General features: G+C 39.1%; 2 protein-coding genes across 7 annotated transcripts in view; both read right to left on the bottom strand.

Annotated features, from left to right (window-relative positions):
- Positions 1 to 10,135, bottom strand: part of COPS6 (COP9 signalosome subunit 6) — a 182,919-nt gene extending 172,784 nt beyond the window's left edge. For all 3 annotated transcript variants that reach the window (XM_069063306.1, XM_069063305.1, XM_069063302.1), the window contains exon 1: positions 10,130 to 10,135. In XM_069063306.1, the coding sequence (XP_068919407.1) occupies positions 10,130 to 10,135 (6 nt within the window). The remainder of the gene's footprint in view (positions 1 to 10,129) is intronic.
- The window catches only part of LOC138142237 (zinc finger and SCAN domain-containing protein 31-like), a 58,765-nt gene extending 47,414 nt beyond the window's left edge, over positions 1 to 11,351 (bottom strand). For 3 of the 4 annotated variants that reach the window (XM_069063292.1, XM_069063291.1, XM_069063294.1), the window contains exons 1-3: positions 11,209 to 11,351; positions 5,773 to 6,302; positions 5,085 to 5,244 (exon numbers count right to left, since the gene is read on the bottom strand). In XM_069063292.1, coding sequence (XP_068919393.1) covers positions 5,085 to 5,244; positions 5,773 to 6,192 — 580 coding nt within the window. In that variant the 5' untranslated portion in view covers positions 6,193 to 6,302; positions 11,209 to 11,351. Of the gene's footprint in view, positions 1 to 5,084; positions 5,245 to 5,772; positions 6,303 to 10,743; positions 11,066 to 11,208 lie in introns of those variants that run through there. The other variant, XM_069063293.1, reaches the window with a different exon arrangement.
- Positions 11,352 to 12,624: the final 1,273 nt, after the last annotated feature.

Here is a 12,624-nt window from a genome sequence, read left to right on the forward strand (position 1 = left end):
TGTGTGTGTGTGTGTGTGTGTGTGTGTGTGTGTGTGTGTGTGTGTGTCTCTCTCTCTCTTTGTGTTTTGGGAGAAGGAAATGGTTACTCTCTTTGAAAGACTTTGAAAGCCCTTTGAGGCAATAAACCGTGATGGAAACTAGGTCTTTTAGGGGAGATGTAGGGTGTGAGGAGAAAGTATATTCCTGACACTGGGAAAATAATGTGCAAAAGCAAAGAGATGGAAGATGGAATATCATGTACAGAGATTAGCAAGTGGCCCAATTTGCCTGCATAAGAAAAAGTAATGTGTAACAATCCTGGGAAATCAGGTTGGGGTAGATTGTGAAGGGCTCTTAAAAACCAAACAGATGAGTTTATATCTTATCCCAGAGGCCACAGGACGCCACTGAAGCTTCTTGAGTAGGTAAATGACATAGATATATTCTTTAGGATATCACTTTGGTAGTTAGGAAGAAGATAGATTAGAGGCAGGAAGATCAATTAGGAAGCTACTGTAATAGTCCAGAAAAGAGGTAACAAGGACTTGAAAGAGGGTGGTGGCCATGTAAGTGAAGAAAAGGGTACAGATGCAAGAGATTTAAATCAATACAAACTGGTATATAACTTAATATGAAGAGAGCCACAAAAGAGCTGAGGACTACTCAATCAATAAGCATTTATTAAGTGCTTACGATATGCTAGGCTCTAGGAACACAAAGATAAAAATGAAGCTATGCTTGTCCTTAAGGAGCTCACATTCTATTGAAATGACTCTTGCGTTGAAAACCTGGAGAAGTAAAAATATAGTGGTGATCTTGACAGAAATGGGGAAGTTAGGAAAACAGGTGAGTTGTGGGAGGGAAAATGAAGTTCTATTTGAATCTAAAGTGCCAGTGGATCATCCAGTTTAAACTGTCTAATCCTAGTAATGTCATGCAGTGTTTGCAGCTGAGGTAAAAGACTAGGGAAATATATATAGATTTGATATTCATCTTCATAAATATGATAAACTGACTCATGGAAGTAGATAAGATCACAGAGTGAGAGTGTAGACAACAAATTGAAGAGGGCCCAGGACAGGATCTTGAGGTATATTCAAAGTTTTGGCATGGATAATGATCCCGGAAGGACTAAGAAAGGATGACCAGACTCATAGAATAGTACTATAGTATCATAATAATATCATAAAGACCAAGAGAGAGTCATTATAAGCTCAAAGACTAGAATGGACCTTGGAAGCCTTCCAGTCTAACCTCTAGTTGAGGAAACTTAGGCCCGACTATACAAGAGGAAAGATCAACAGTGTCAACTGCTATAGAGAAGAAAGAAGACCAAGAAAAAGGCCACTGGATAGAAATAGTGGTGATTTTTGTGGATTTACTTTTTAAGTTACTCCTTTACTGAAATTATTGTTTCAATTAATTTCTTTGCTGCCTTATCTGGGGTTTCCTAAGTAAACCATCATGTCATCAACCAATAAAGGTAGTTTTGTCTCCTTTTTGTCTTTAATTTCTTTCTCTTGCCTTATTATGATTATTACTAGAACTATGTCAAATAACAGTGGGGAAAGGGTGCATCCCTGCTTTATTCCTGCATTTATTAGGAAAGATATTAGTGTGTTCCTACAGCAAATAATGCTAGCTTTTGGATATGTATTTTTTTTTGACATATTAAAAATGGCCTTTCTTTGCTTATGTTTTGTAAGGTTTTCTTCTTTTTTTAACATAAATATTATGCTCTAATACAATGTTATGGTTTGGAGTATTCTATTTTTCTAATTTTAATTTTTATTATTAGGAACTTGAGAGATATCAGTAAACATGGACATCTTCTGTTTTGTTTTTAACATATTAAATGTGTTCATTAATATAAATGTATTATCTTCCTAAAGTTAAACTATATTTGTATCCTGAAGATTCAGTTTGTTATTGTTCATTTAGTTGTGTCCTCACTTGGGTTTTCTTGGCAGAGTAGTTTGCCATTTCCTTCTCCAGATCATTTTAAAGATGAGGAAATTGAGGCAAAAATAGAGTTAAGTGACTTGCCCACGTTCACACAGTAATAAAGTGTCTGAGAGACCAGATTTGAACTCAGGAAGATGAATCTTCCTGACTCTAGGCCTGGTATTCTATCCACTGTGCCACTAATTTTTTATATGTTACTACAGTTTGTTAGCCAGAATTTTATTTCAAATTTTAAATTGATATTCATTAGTGATATTAATCTATGTTTATCTTTCTTTGCTTTATCCTAATCTTGGTTTAGGTATTAGGAGTATATCTTTCTCACAAAAGAATCAAAGATTAAGAAATGGAAAGTAACTCTTGAGTGGAGTCCAACCCCCTCATCTTTACAGTTAAAAGAAAACTGAAGTGTGCATTATTTTGTAATTTTAAGAATAAAGTTATTATTAAAGTTGTTCTTTAAACTTCTGAAAGAAGTCACTTATATATCAGTCTGTATGAGGAAGATTTTTCTTGAGTAGTTATTTCCTTTATAGATAGTCTGAATTCTTTTTTTTTCTGAAAGTGAATTGTTTAAGATTTCTATTTCTTGTTCTGTTAACTTAGGCATTTTATATATTTTTTAGATATTTCTTTATTTTAAATTCTTAATTTTGCTGGGATATAATTATGTATAATAGATTATGAAAATCCTTTTTACTTTTTGTTTGTTATGATTTCACCTTGTTCTATTATTTTAGTAATTTGATTGTTCTCCCTCTTTAACAATATCTTAGAGTTAATCTACAACATTCACTTTAAAACTTATGTAGATACAATTATAAAATATTTCTCAAAGAAATAATCGACAATTTAAATCCTGGAGGGGATAGTAAATGCTCATCACTAAGTCTTGCCAATGTAATACAAAGAATGATGAACCTACTTGAATTAATTTATGGATTTAGTGCTATTACTACTCAAGCTACCATGGGGATACTTTATAAAGTTAGACATAATTATAACAAAAATTTATTCAGAGGAACAAAAGGTCTAGAATCTCTTGACAGTGAAAAAAAGTAGTAATCAGGGGAATAGCATTTTCAGACTTCATGTTATATTATAAAGCAATATTCATTAAAATTATTTGGTACTAATTGAATGTTGTAAACTAAAAGTAAAAAAATTAATTAAAAAAGAAAAGAAAAGCTAAGGCTTTAAAAAAATTATTTGGTACTGGTTTAAAAATAGCAAAGATCAATGAGAACAGGTGAGATAAAGAAGAATTAGAACCAACTATATTCAATAACCTAGTTCAACAAACTATTTGGAAAAGAACTTTCTATATTACAATAACTGCTAGGAAAATCAAAAAGTAGCTTAGAAGAAATTACATTTAAAGAAAAGGCTAAGTGGATTTAGTAATTAAAAATCACTGGAGAAGGCAATTTCAGCTAAGTGATGAGATCGGAATCCCAGTTACAAGAGGTTGAAAAATATAGAGATCAAAGCACTACTATCTATCAAGTAGGGACAGTCAGTTGGAAGGTGAAACAGTTGTAGAAGCATGAGCAAATCTTGTAAGACTGTTCAAGAGATGTCAGGATTTCTAAGTTCCTTATATACTCTGTAAGATAAAAAAGAAAAGCCCTTGGGTGGCTAGGTAGCCCACAATAGGACTTAGAGCACAGAGTCTGTATAGCATTATATGCCTAGGTCTGTAATGCTACCAAGAGAAAATAAACATATGATTTGTTAATATACTAGAATTTATTAAGTAATAACAAATCCTGAATTATTTGCACTACAATCCTTAGACTTTAAATGGAAAGAAATTGTGTAATGGCATTGAAAAGATGCAATTAGTGTTTCTTTCATGATGTATTTTATTAAGTGAACTTGGTGTGCAACTGCAATTCCCTTTGAACATATGACTCTTCATCCTTCAAAGGACATGGGATTGTCATACCGTGTTTCCCCGATAATAAGACCTATCCCGAAAATAAGCCCTCCCCTTACTGTGTAAGATTCCTCTAAAATAAGCCCTCCCCCGAAAATAAGCCCTATTGAGATTGCTACTGTAGTGAAGGTGATCCCCTGCACTACACGCTACATTATGGTACCCTCTGTATGCACCGTCCCTCCCCCCCCCCTTAAACGCACACCGCGCTCCGAGCTGCATCCAATCAGAGCTGCAGCAGTGAGCGCGTCATCCTGTTCTTCCCCAGTGATTTGCTTGCTGGAGCCATTGAGAGCAGTGCCGCGGAGGAGAGCTGAGGCAGGACAACATAAGCCCTCCCCTGAAAATAAGTCCTCTGGTGTTTTTCTTTCCAAAAAAAATAATAATAATAATAATAAGACAGTGTCTTATTATCGGGGAAACACGGTATTAGCATACAGTGCAACTCCTTTAAACAATAATCCATTATATCCCTCCTCCTTGAAATCATTTGACTCCCTCAAACACCATCAGTTAATGACATCCATACCCTACTCCTGCCTAAAATAACCACTGGCACTTTCAGAATCTTAAAAGTCCCTTTTCCTGCTGAAGAGAATCCCTATATTCTTGCACTTTCACCACTGCTACCTATAAAACACACCTTTCTTCATTCCTACATAACCTTCTAGTATCTCCAGCCTGTTTGTGCCCTAGGAAAAATAAGTACTATAACTACCTCTAGATCCTACCCACCTTACTCCTTGCCAGGAGCTAAAATCCCGCAAGCAGCTTACTTCGTCACTTCCAAAGTCTTCCAATACTGAAAGTTTAATATTCCATCCCTCTGTAATCGTCTAATATGTGAACATCTTATTTTTTCAACTAGATTAAAAAATCCTTGAAAGCACAAAACATATCTTATATATTTTTTTTGTATTTCCCACAGTTCTAGGCACACATTTGGCCTCAAATACTGTTCATTAACTTCAAGCTAACCACCCTGGCAAAACAATCCACCCTTAGGGGCGGTCAGGTGGCGCAGTAAGAGCGCCGGCCCTGGTGTTGGGAGACCTGGGATCGGTTCCGGCCTCAGGTACTTGGCACCCACACAAAATAACTGGCCGTACAACCTTGAGCAAGTTACTTAACCCCAATTGCTTTTAAAAAAATAACATAACAATCCACCCTTCCCTCTCTTCAGATGAATCCCTTTCTCACCAATCTTTTGGAGAGGGTGGGAATCCACAGATTCACATTTTAACTCAGTTTCCATAGCTTGAACCTGAATGCTTGGTGACTTCCTCAATGTCACTGGAGCTGGGAACAGTGGTGTCACCCCTTCCCAGAATAATTCTTGTTCTTGTGTATGGGCTGAGACCTGGAAAAAATTAGGTGAGGTTGAGTTTATAAGCAATCAATCAACAAGCATTAATTAAGTGCTTACTATGTGTGAGGTACTACAATAAGCAATGATAATACAATGTTAAAAGTAATGGGGTAGACACACACAGACATCTATCTATTAATGAGTACATATAGAATTCATAATAAATAAATAAATACAAGGTGGTTTTGCAAGGGAGTAGGTAGAGAGTAGTCTCTAGTAGCTAGAGACCAAGAAAGGCTTCTTGAAGAAGGTGGCAAAACCATTTGGGAAACTAGTTAAAACCTGAAAAGAGTTGTCAGGGAACAACTCTAAGGGAGAAGTCACAAGAAAAAGAAATCAGTTGCTTTCCGTCAACAAACTATCAGGGAACAGAAGAGAGAAAAGAGGAACAGGTTTTTCTTAGTTTTAAAATGTTTTAAACTCAGCAACTCTGTCCCAAATTCTGTGCCCACAACCCCTTGTTGCAGTCTAAAAGTCTGTATACACCGCAGCCTCCTATGACACAATCATTTTCCCTACCTGCTGTCCTGGTTCATCCAATTCTCTCTCCAAATCTTCCAGTAGCATCACTACCTCCTCACCACTCTCCGGATGTCGTTCCTGCAACCAGATCTGGAGTTCCTCTGGTAGGATACTCAGGAACTGCTCCAGCACCAGCAGTTCCAAAATCTCCTCCTTAGTGTGCATCTCTGGCCTCAGCCACTCACAACAGAGTGTCCGAAGTCGGCTCAGAGCCTCTCGGGGGCCAGGTGTCTCCTGGTAGCACAGTTGCCTGAAGCGCTGCCGCCAGATTTCCTGGTTAGGGTGACTATTACTTTGATGACTAGATTCTTCCTCCCAGGTGGGATCATCTTCCACCTTGATTATTATGGGCCCATCCTGATCCTGTAGAGCCTGGGGAGAAAGGATGGCAGTCTCTTTGGATTCTGCAGTCATCATACAGGCTCACAGGGTGGTCTCCCTCCAGACAGGATCTGTGCTGCTACTATCAAATCCCAATTGTCCTTTAGGCACCTGGAGATTCCTGATGAGCTTCTCTTTATGATATTCTTTAAGAAAAAGAAATTGTTATTACTGAACAATAGCTGACATTTAAATTATGTATGCCCACACACCCCTCAGTGCTCCCACGCAGAAATGCATGACCTTACTTAAGCCTCAAAAACAATTCTGTGAGGTCACACCGACTTCTATTCTCTTTGAAGTTGCTACAAGTTCAATTAATTTAAAATGTATTAAATGCCTCCTATGTGCAAAATACTCTGCTAGCTGTTGGGATATAAAAATAAATGAAAAAAGTCTCTACCATGAAGGAGCTTGTGTTCTATTGAGAGATACAGCCTATCAGCAGATAAATACAAGATAAGGAGGAAAAAATCATTACCAAAGAATAGGGCGTCGGAAGGCTTTATGGAGCAGGGAGCCCTTGAGTTAAACCTTAAAAGAAGCTACAGAATCTAAGATATAGAGGTAAAGGGAGCACACACCTCAGTCTTGGGGACCGTCTGTAGAGGTACAGAAATGAAGATGGTGGCAGCAGCTAGGTGGCGCAGTGCATAGAGCACAGGTCCTGGAGTCAGGGAAGATCTGAGTTCAAATCCAACCTCAGACACTCGATATACTTACTAGCTGTGTAACCTTGGGTAAGTCATCTAACCCCAATTGCCTTGCCTTCCACCCTCAAAAAAAAAAAAAAGAAACAAAGATGGAATGCCAAGCTCAGTAAAGAACAAGGAGCTCAATTTGGCTAGAAGATAGTTTGTGTAAAGGGGGAAATGAAAGTGAAACATGTTTAGAAAGGTAGGCTGGGAGGAATATTTTATCCTAGAAGCAACAGGGATCTGCTGGAAATTTTTGAGTAGGGGAGTGGCATATACAGCACTGGGTTTTTATTTAAGAATATTACTTCGGCAACTTTTAAGGAGAATATATTTTAGAGAGAGCTAAGACCAGAAGGAACAAGTGGAAGGAATGACCTTCCAATTAGGAAGGTACTGCAATAGTCCAAGTAGAGATGGTAAAGGCCTTACCTAAGGTAGAACAGAAAGAAGAATGACATGAACTGACAACTAATTGGACTCTGTAAAGGAAAGAAGGTAAAGGAAAGAGAAGAGGCAAGGAGGCCTCAGAGGTTACAAGTCATGATGACTAGAAGAATGGTGATGCCCTTAATATCAATAGGGAAGTTTTGAAGAACACCTAGTCTAAAAGTGTTGTATGAAACTTTTATGGTTGATATTAAGGAGAAAGAAAATTAATTGGGCTTCAGACTTTAAGGTTTCACAAGCTTTCCTTAACTTAACTGAAGATAGACAAAAGTCAAAAAAAAAATCCAAGCAGGGTTAAGAAAGACTGCCGAAATACCCTATGCTAGCACATGGTAGTATATAGGCAGAGTGCCAGGACAATTTACTGAAATTGACATTTGTTTATGGTTTTGACAATATGATAGAAAGTCAAGTTACTTAAACAAGGATACAAATAATTTGTGATACCTGCTTTACTAAAATACAAATTGAAGAACACCACAATCTCAGAGCTAAAATTACCAGTAACCCAAAGAGCAATGAAAAGTCACATAGTGCATGTCATGGATACAGTGCAGCATGTTACCTGTGACAATTTTAACAAGTAGAACAAATGACATTTTAGAAGATGTTTGCCCAGCAAAAGAGTCCCATTCTAACTATGCATCCATTAAGATGCAAGGGAACAAATACTTCCAGCATTTGGAAGATCCTCTCTATAAAGGACTTAAGGAAAGAGAAGGACAAGAATCATTCATGCTAAGGTATAGAGGGACTGCCATATTCACCAGTGGAAGACATGTCCATACTGATGAAATCAGAACCTATCAAGGCACCTTTGGAGAATGGTGAGAATGTTTAAATCATGTAGAAAAGCAGTCCAGGATCACACAGCTAAAAGGGTCTTTAGAGATCAAGTAGTCCAAACCCCTTTATTTTACAGATGAGGAAAATAAGATGACAGCAGGTAAATAACTTGTACAAAGTTGGTAAGTGCTGGGAAGATAGGAAGGAACCAGGATTCAACAACATCCAAAACTCCATAATGTTAGCACTAGACGACATCTCAGAGGCAGCACTATATAATTAATTCATTTTGTGCCCAAGATAAAAATATAAAATTGTACCACCTAATGCACGACTTGTTTAGTAACCTCACTGGCCATCTAGTTCAACATAAACTTGAAAAAGAATCTTCTATATTATACAACATACTACATGTAGTATATATACTATGTATTTTATATATTATACTGTATTATATATTATACTACACACACATCAAATAATCACACAGCCTCTGCTTAAAGACCTCAAATGTGGGGCAACTCACTATCTCCTAATGCAGCCTATTTCACTAACTCTACTCCATAGGAAAAGTTTTCCTTACTTCAAGCCCAGATTTGCCTCTTTGCAACTTCTGGTTCTGCCATTCCCATGTGACAACCCTTTAAATACCTGAACACAGCTACCATATTTCTCCAAAATATTTTCCAGGCTAAAAATCTATAGTTCCTTCAATTAATCCTCATATGACATGAACTCAAGGCCATTCACCATTCTGGAAGCCCTGCTCTGGACAATTATCTAGTTACCAATGTCTTTTCTAAAACATATACCCAGAACTGAACACAAGATACACCCAAAGTTGTCTGACTAGGACAGATTACAATTAAGGCTATGTCCTCCTTAGATCTGGAAGCTATGCCTCTCTTAAAAGTTCCAAGACTGAACAAGCTTTTCTGGCAGTTATATTACATAGCTTACTCACGTTGAACTCGATGTTCAGTAAAACCCCTAAATGTTTTCTAGATGAACTTCTGTCCAGTCAAAAATCAAGTTCTTGAATTTAAATATAAGATACATTTTTATATTAATTTTCTAGTCTGTTAAGGTCTTTCTGGATCCAGAGTCAGCTATCTCACCTACTTTTTTGTCATCTATAAAACATATGTACCATAGATGCACATTTTATGCATTTTTTCTTTTTCTTTTTTAAAGCAATTAGGGTTAAGTAACTTGCTCAAGGTTACACAGCCAGTTATTTTGTGTGGGTATTAAGTGGGTGTTAAGTATCTGAGGCCGAACCGATTCCAGGTGCCCCACTCTGGGGCTGGCGCTCTTACTCACTGCGCCACCTGGCCACCCCATGCATTTTTCCTTCAAAGTCTCTCTGTTTTGCATGCCAGAAACAACGGTTTTACTTGCCTCACCCTTCTTACGACTGATCATCTAGTCCAATTTTTACCTGACCAAGAATCACCCATAAGTGGTCATACAGCTGTCACCAAATGAATGACCTTCTTTCTTGGCTTTTTTTTCACTTCACTTCATCAACTCCTATGTGTTCAATTACCATTTCTAAGTAGATGATTCCCAGATCTGTATGTCCAGTCCTCTTCTATCTCCTGAGCTACAGTTCCATGTTACCAACTGCCTACTGTCACCTTGAACTGGAAGTCTTCAGGCATCTCAAACTCACTATTGTCCAAAACTGAACTCATCCTCTTTACTGACAAACCCTCCACTTTCCCAGCTTCCTAATTACTGCTGAGGACACCACCATCCTTCCTGTCACCCAAGGCCTATAATCTCAGCGTCATCCTCAATTTCTTGCTCTCATTCACCCTCACCTCTCCATTCCATTGCCAAATCTTATACTTTTTACCTTCACAACACCTCTCCTTTACTTTCTCAACACTCAGAGCCACCACCCTAATACAGACTCATAATCACCTCTTGACCAGACTACTGCAATAGCCTTCTAAACTGTCTCCCTGCTTTATGTCTTTCCCCACTCAGCTATCAAGATGATTTTCTAAAGGAAAAGTCTTACCCATCCTCAAATCCCCCATGTACTCCAGTGTCTCCTACCTACTTCTAGGACCAAATATAAATTCTTATTTGATATTTCAAACTTTCATAACCTGGCCCTTTCAATCTTCTTACACTTTAGCCCTCTCTATGTGTGGATCCTGTCACACTGACCTCCTTGCTTCTCCTCCTCTATTATGGCATGCCATTTCCCTTCTCCATGTCTTTGCACTGGCTTCCCCATACTTGGAATGTTCTCCCTTCTCATTTTCACCTCCTGTCTTTCTCTGGTTTCAAGACTCGGGTTAAATCTCACTTTCCAAAGGATGCCTTTCCAGTCCCTTCAGGAGCTAGTATCTTCCCCTCTGAGATTACCTTCCATGTATCTTGTATAGACTTAGTTACTTACAGTTGTACCCCTAATCCAATGTAAGCTCCATGAGGGTGGGTTCATTGTTTGTATCCCCAGAGTTTGACTCCTGCCTGACATATAAAAGTCTAATAAATGAGGAATGACCTCACTTCTCACTGGTCTCCCTGCCTTTAATCTTTGCACACTCGACGACCAAGGTGAATTTTCTGATGGGAAAGTTTTACATATCACTGTCCCCCAAACTCCCATGAGCTCCAGTGGTTCCCTATTACTTACCTCTGGGATCAAAAATACTGTACGGTATAATGTGTGGGGTGGTAAAAAGGGGCAAGTTGCCTTGGTCGGCCATTTAGTAATGTGGGACCTTGACTGCGTCACTTCCTCTCTCTGGGCCTCAGTTTCCTCATTTGTAAACCAACCCTTCCCTGAACCAGGCCCGCACTGTCTCCAAGGCTCAGAAGTGTCCAGGAGTCCCAAGCCTGGGCCCAGATTCAGTGCCTGTTCGTCGGAGGAGAAGGGTGTGTGTGTCGGGGTTGTATGTGTGTGTGTGTGTGGGGGGGGCGCAATCCTCCCCCTTTCCTCACTGCCTCCCTCCCCCTCTCCCCGCCTCGCTCTCTGCTCTCGCGGGAAAGGAAGAAGAGGAGGAAGGCCTGTTCCTCACACCTGCCCCGGGCCAGTTTGGAGGAACGCAGAGGCGTTCACCAACCTCCACCCCACTTTCCCGGATCCCTAACCACTTACCAGCCCCGAACAGATCTCTCCAGAATCCTAGAGAACGGAACAATGCCGAGTTCACAAAGCCGGAAGTTTGGGACAAGAGAGTCCCTCCCCAGGGCGCGAGGCTTGTCTCTCTCTAGGACGTCTGGAGGACTCCACACCTCTATGGTACCCTCCATTTGACCAGCTGGGAACCCAGAGAAACCTGAAGGACTTTCCATTAGATTTGTTGAAAAACTTTGTGGCCGCGGCATATTTTCCTTATTTCAAAAGTTCTCAACATGCGATCTATGAGCTTGTCTTTTAATCTTAAAAACTTATTTGTTTGAACTAACATTATGATCACTCTTATGCCTCTCGAACGATTTTTTTTAATGCTTTATTAACTTCTGATTTACATCATTCGTTTCCGCCAGATTTTGAGTTACAAATTTTCTCCCCGTTTTTCCCCTACCCACCGCCCCCAAAATAGCAGTCCCACAGGATATCCCCTCCTCCATTCTGCTCTCTCCCATATTTTCTCCCATACCCCTTTCGACTTTTCCAGTGGATCTCTATGCCTCAGTGCCTGCATATCTTATTTCCCAATCACATATAAGATGGTATTAATAATAGTGTGTGTGTGTGTGTGTGTGTGTGTGTGTATAAATATATTTGAATACTTGATTTTAAAACTTTCAATTCCAGATTCATTCCCTTCCTTCCTTGTCACCCACCTTACTGGGAAGATAAGCAGTTCAGTATAGGTTGTACATGTGTAGCTAATGCAAAACATTAACATAGTAGATATATTGTAAAAGACTGACTGTATTACCCTCCCTCCTATCCCACCTCCCACTTGTTCTATTCTCTACTTTGATCCCCTCCCTTTTCAAAAGTGGGTGCTTCCAACTTCCCTCCCCCCCAGTCTGCCCTCCCTTCCATCAACCCCCTCTCATCCCCTTCCCCCCTATTCTCCTGGAGGGTGAGAAACCCTATTTAGTGTGTATTTCACTCCCTCCTCAAGCCAGATTCAATGGGAATAAGGTTGACCCATTCCCTTTTGCCTTCCTATTCTTCCCCTCCATTGTAACCATTTTCCCTTGCCTCTTCTGTATGAGATAGTTTACCCCAATCTGTCTCTCCCCATCTCCTCTCATTATATTCCTCTCACCTCTTAATTTCACCTTTTAAGTATCATCCCTTCCTGTTAAATTGGTCCTGTGCCCTCTGTCTATGTATACCTGTAAACATATATACACACATTCACATATGTATTCATATGCCCATATACCCTCATATATAGACATATATATATATTTCTAATCCCTTCAACTACTGAGAAAAGTTTCATCAGTTACAATTATTGTTTTTCTATGTAGGAATGTTAATAGTTCAACTTTGATAAGTTCCTTATGATTTCTTTTCCCTGTTTACCTTTTCATGCTTCTCTTGCTTCTT

Source organism: Petaurus breviceps, unplaced genomic scaffold (genome assembly GCF_028583685.1).
Source record: "Petaurus breviceps papuanus isolate PSGF00001 unplaced genomic scaffold, PetGlider_PUasm1.0 90537, whole genome shotgun sequence".
NCBI classification, from domain to species: Eukaryota; Metazoa; Chordata; class Mammalia; order Diprotodontia; family Petauridae; genus Petaurus; species Petaurus breviceps.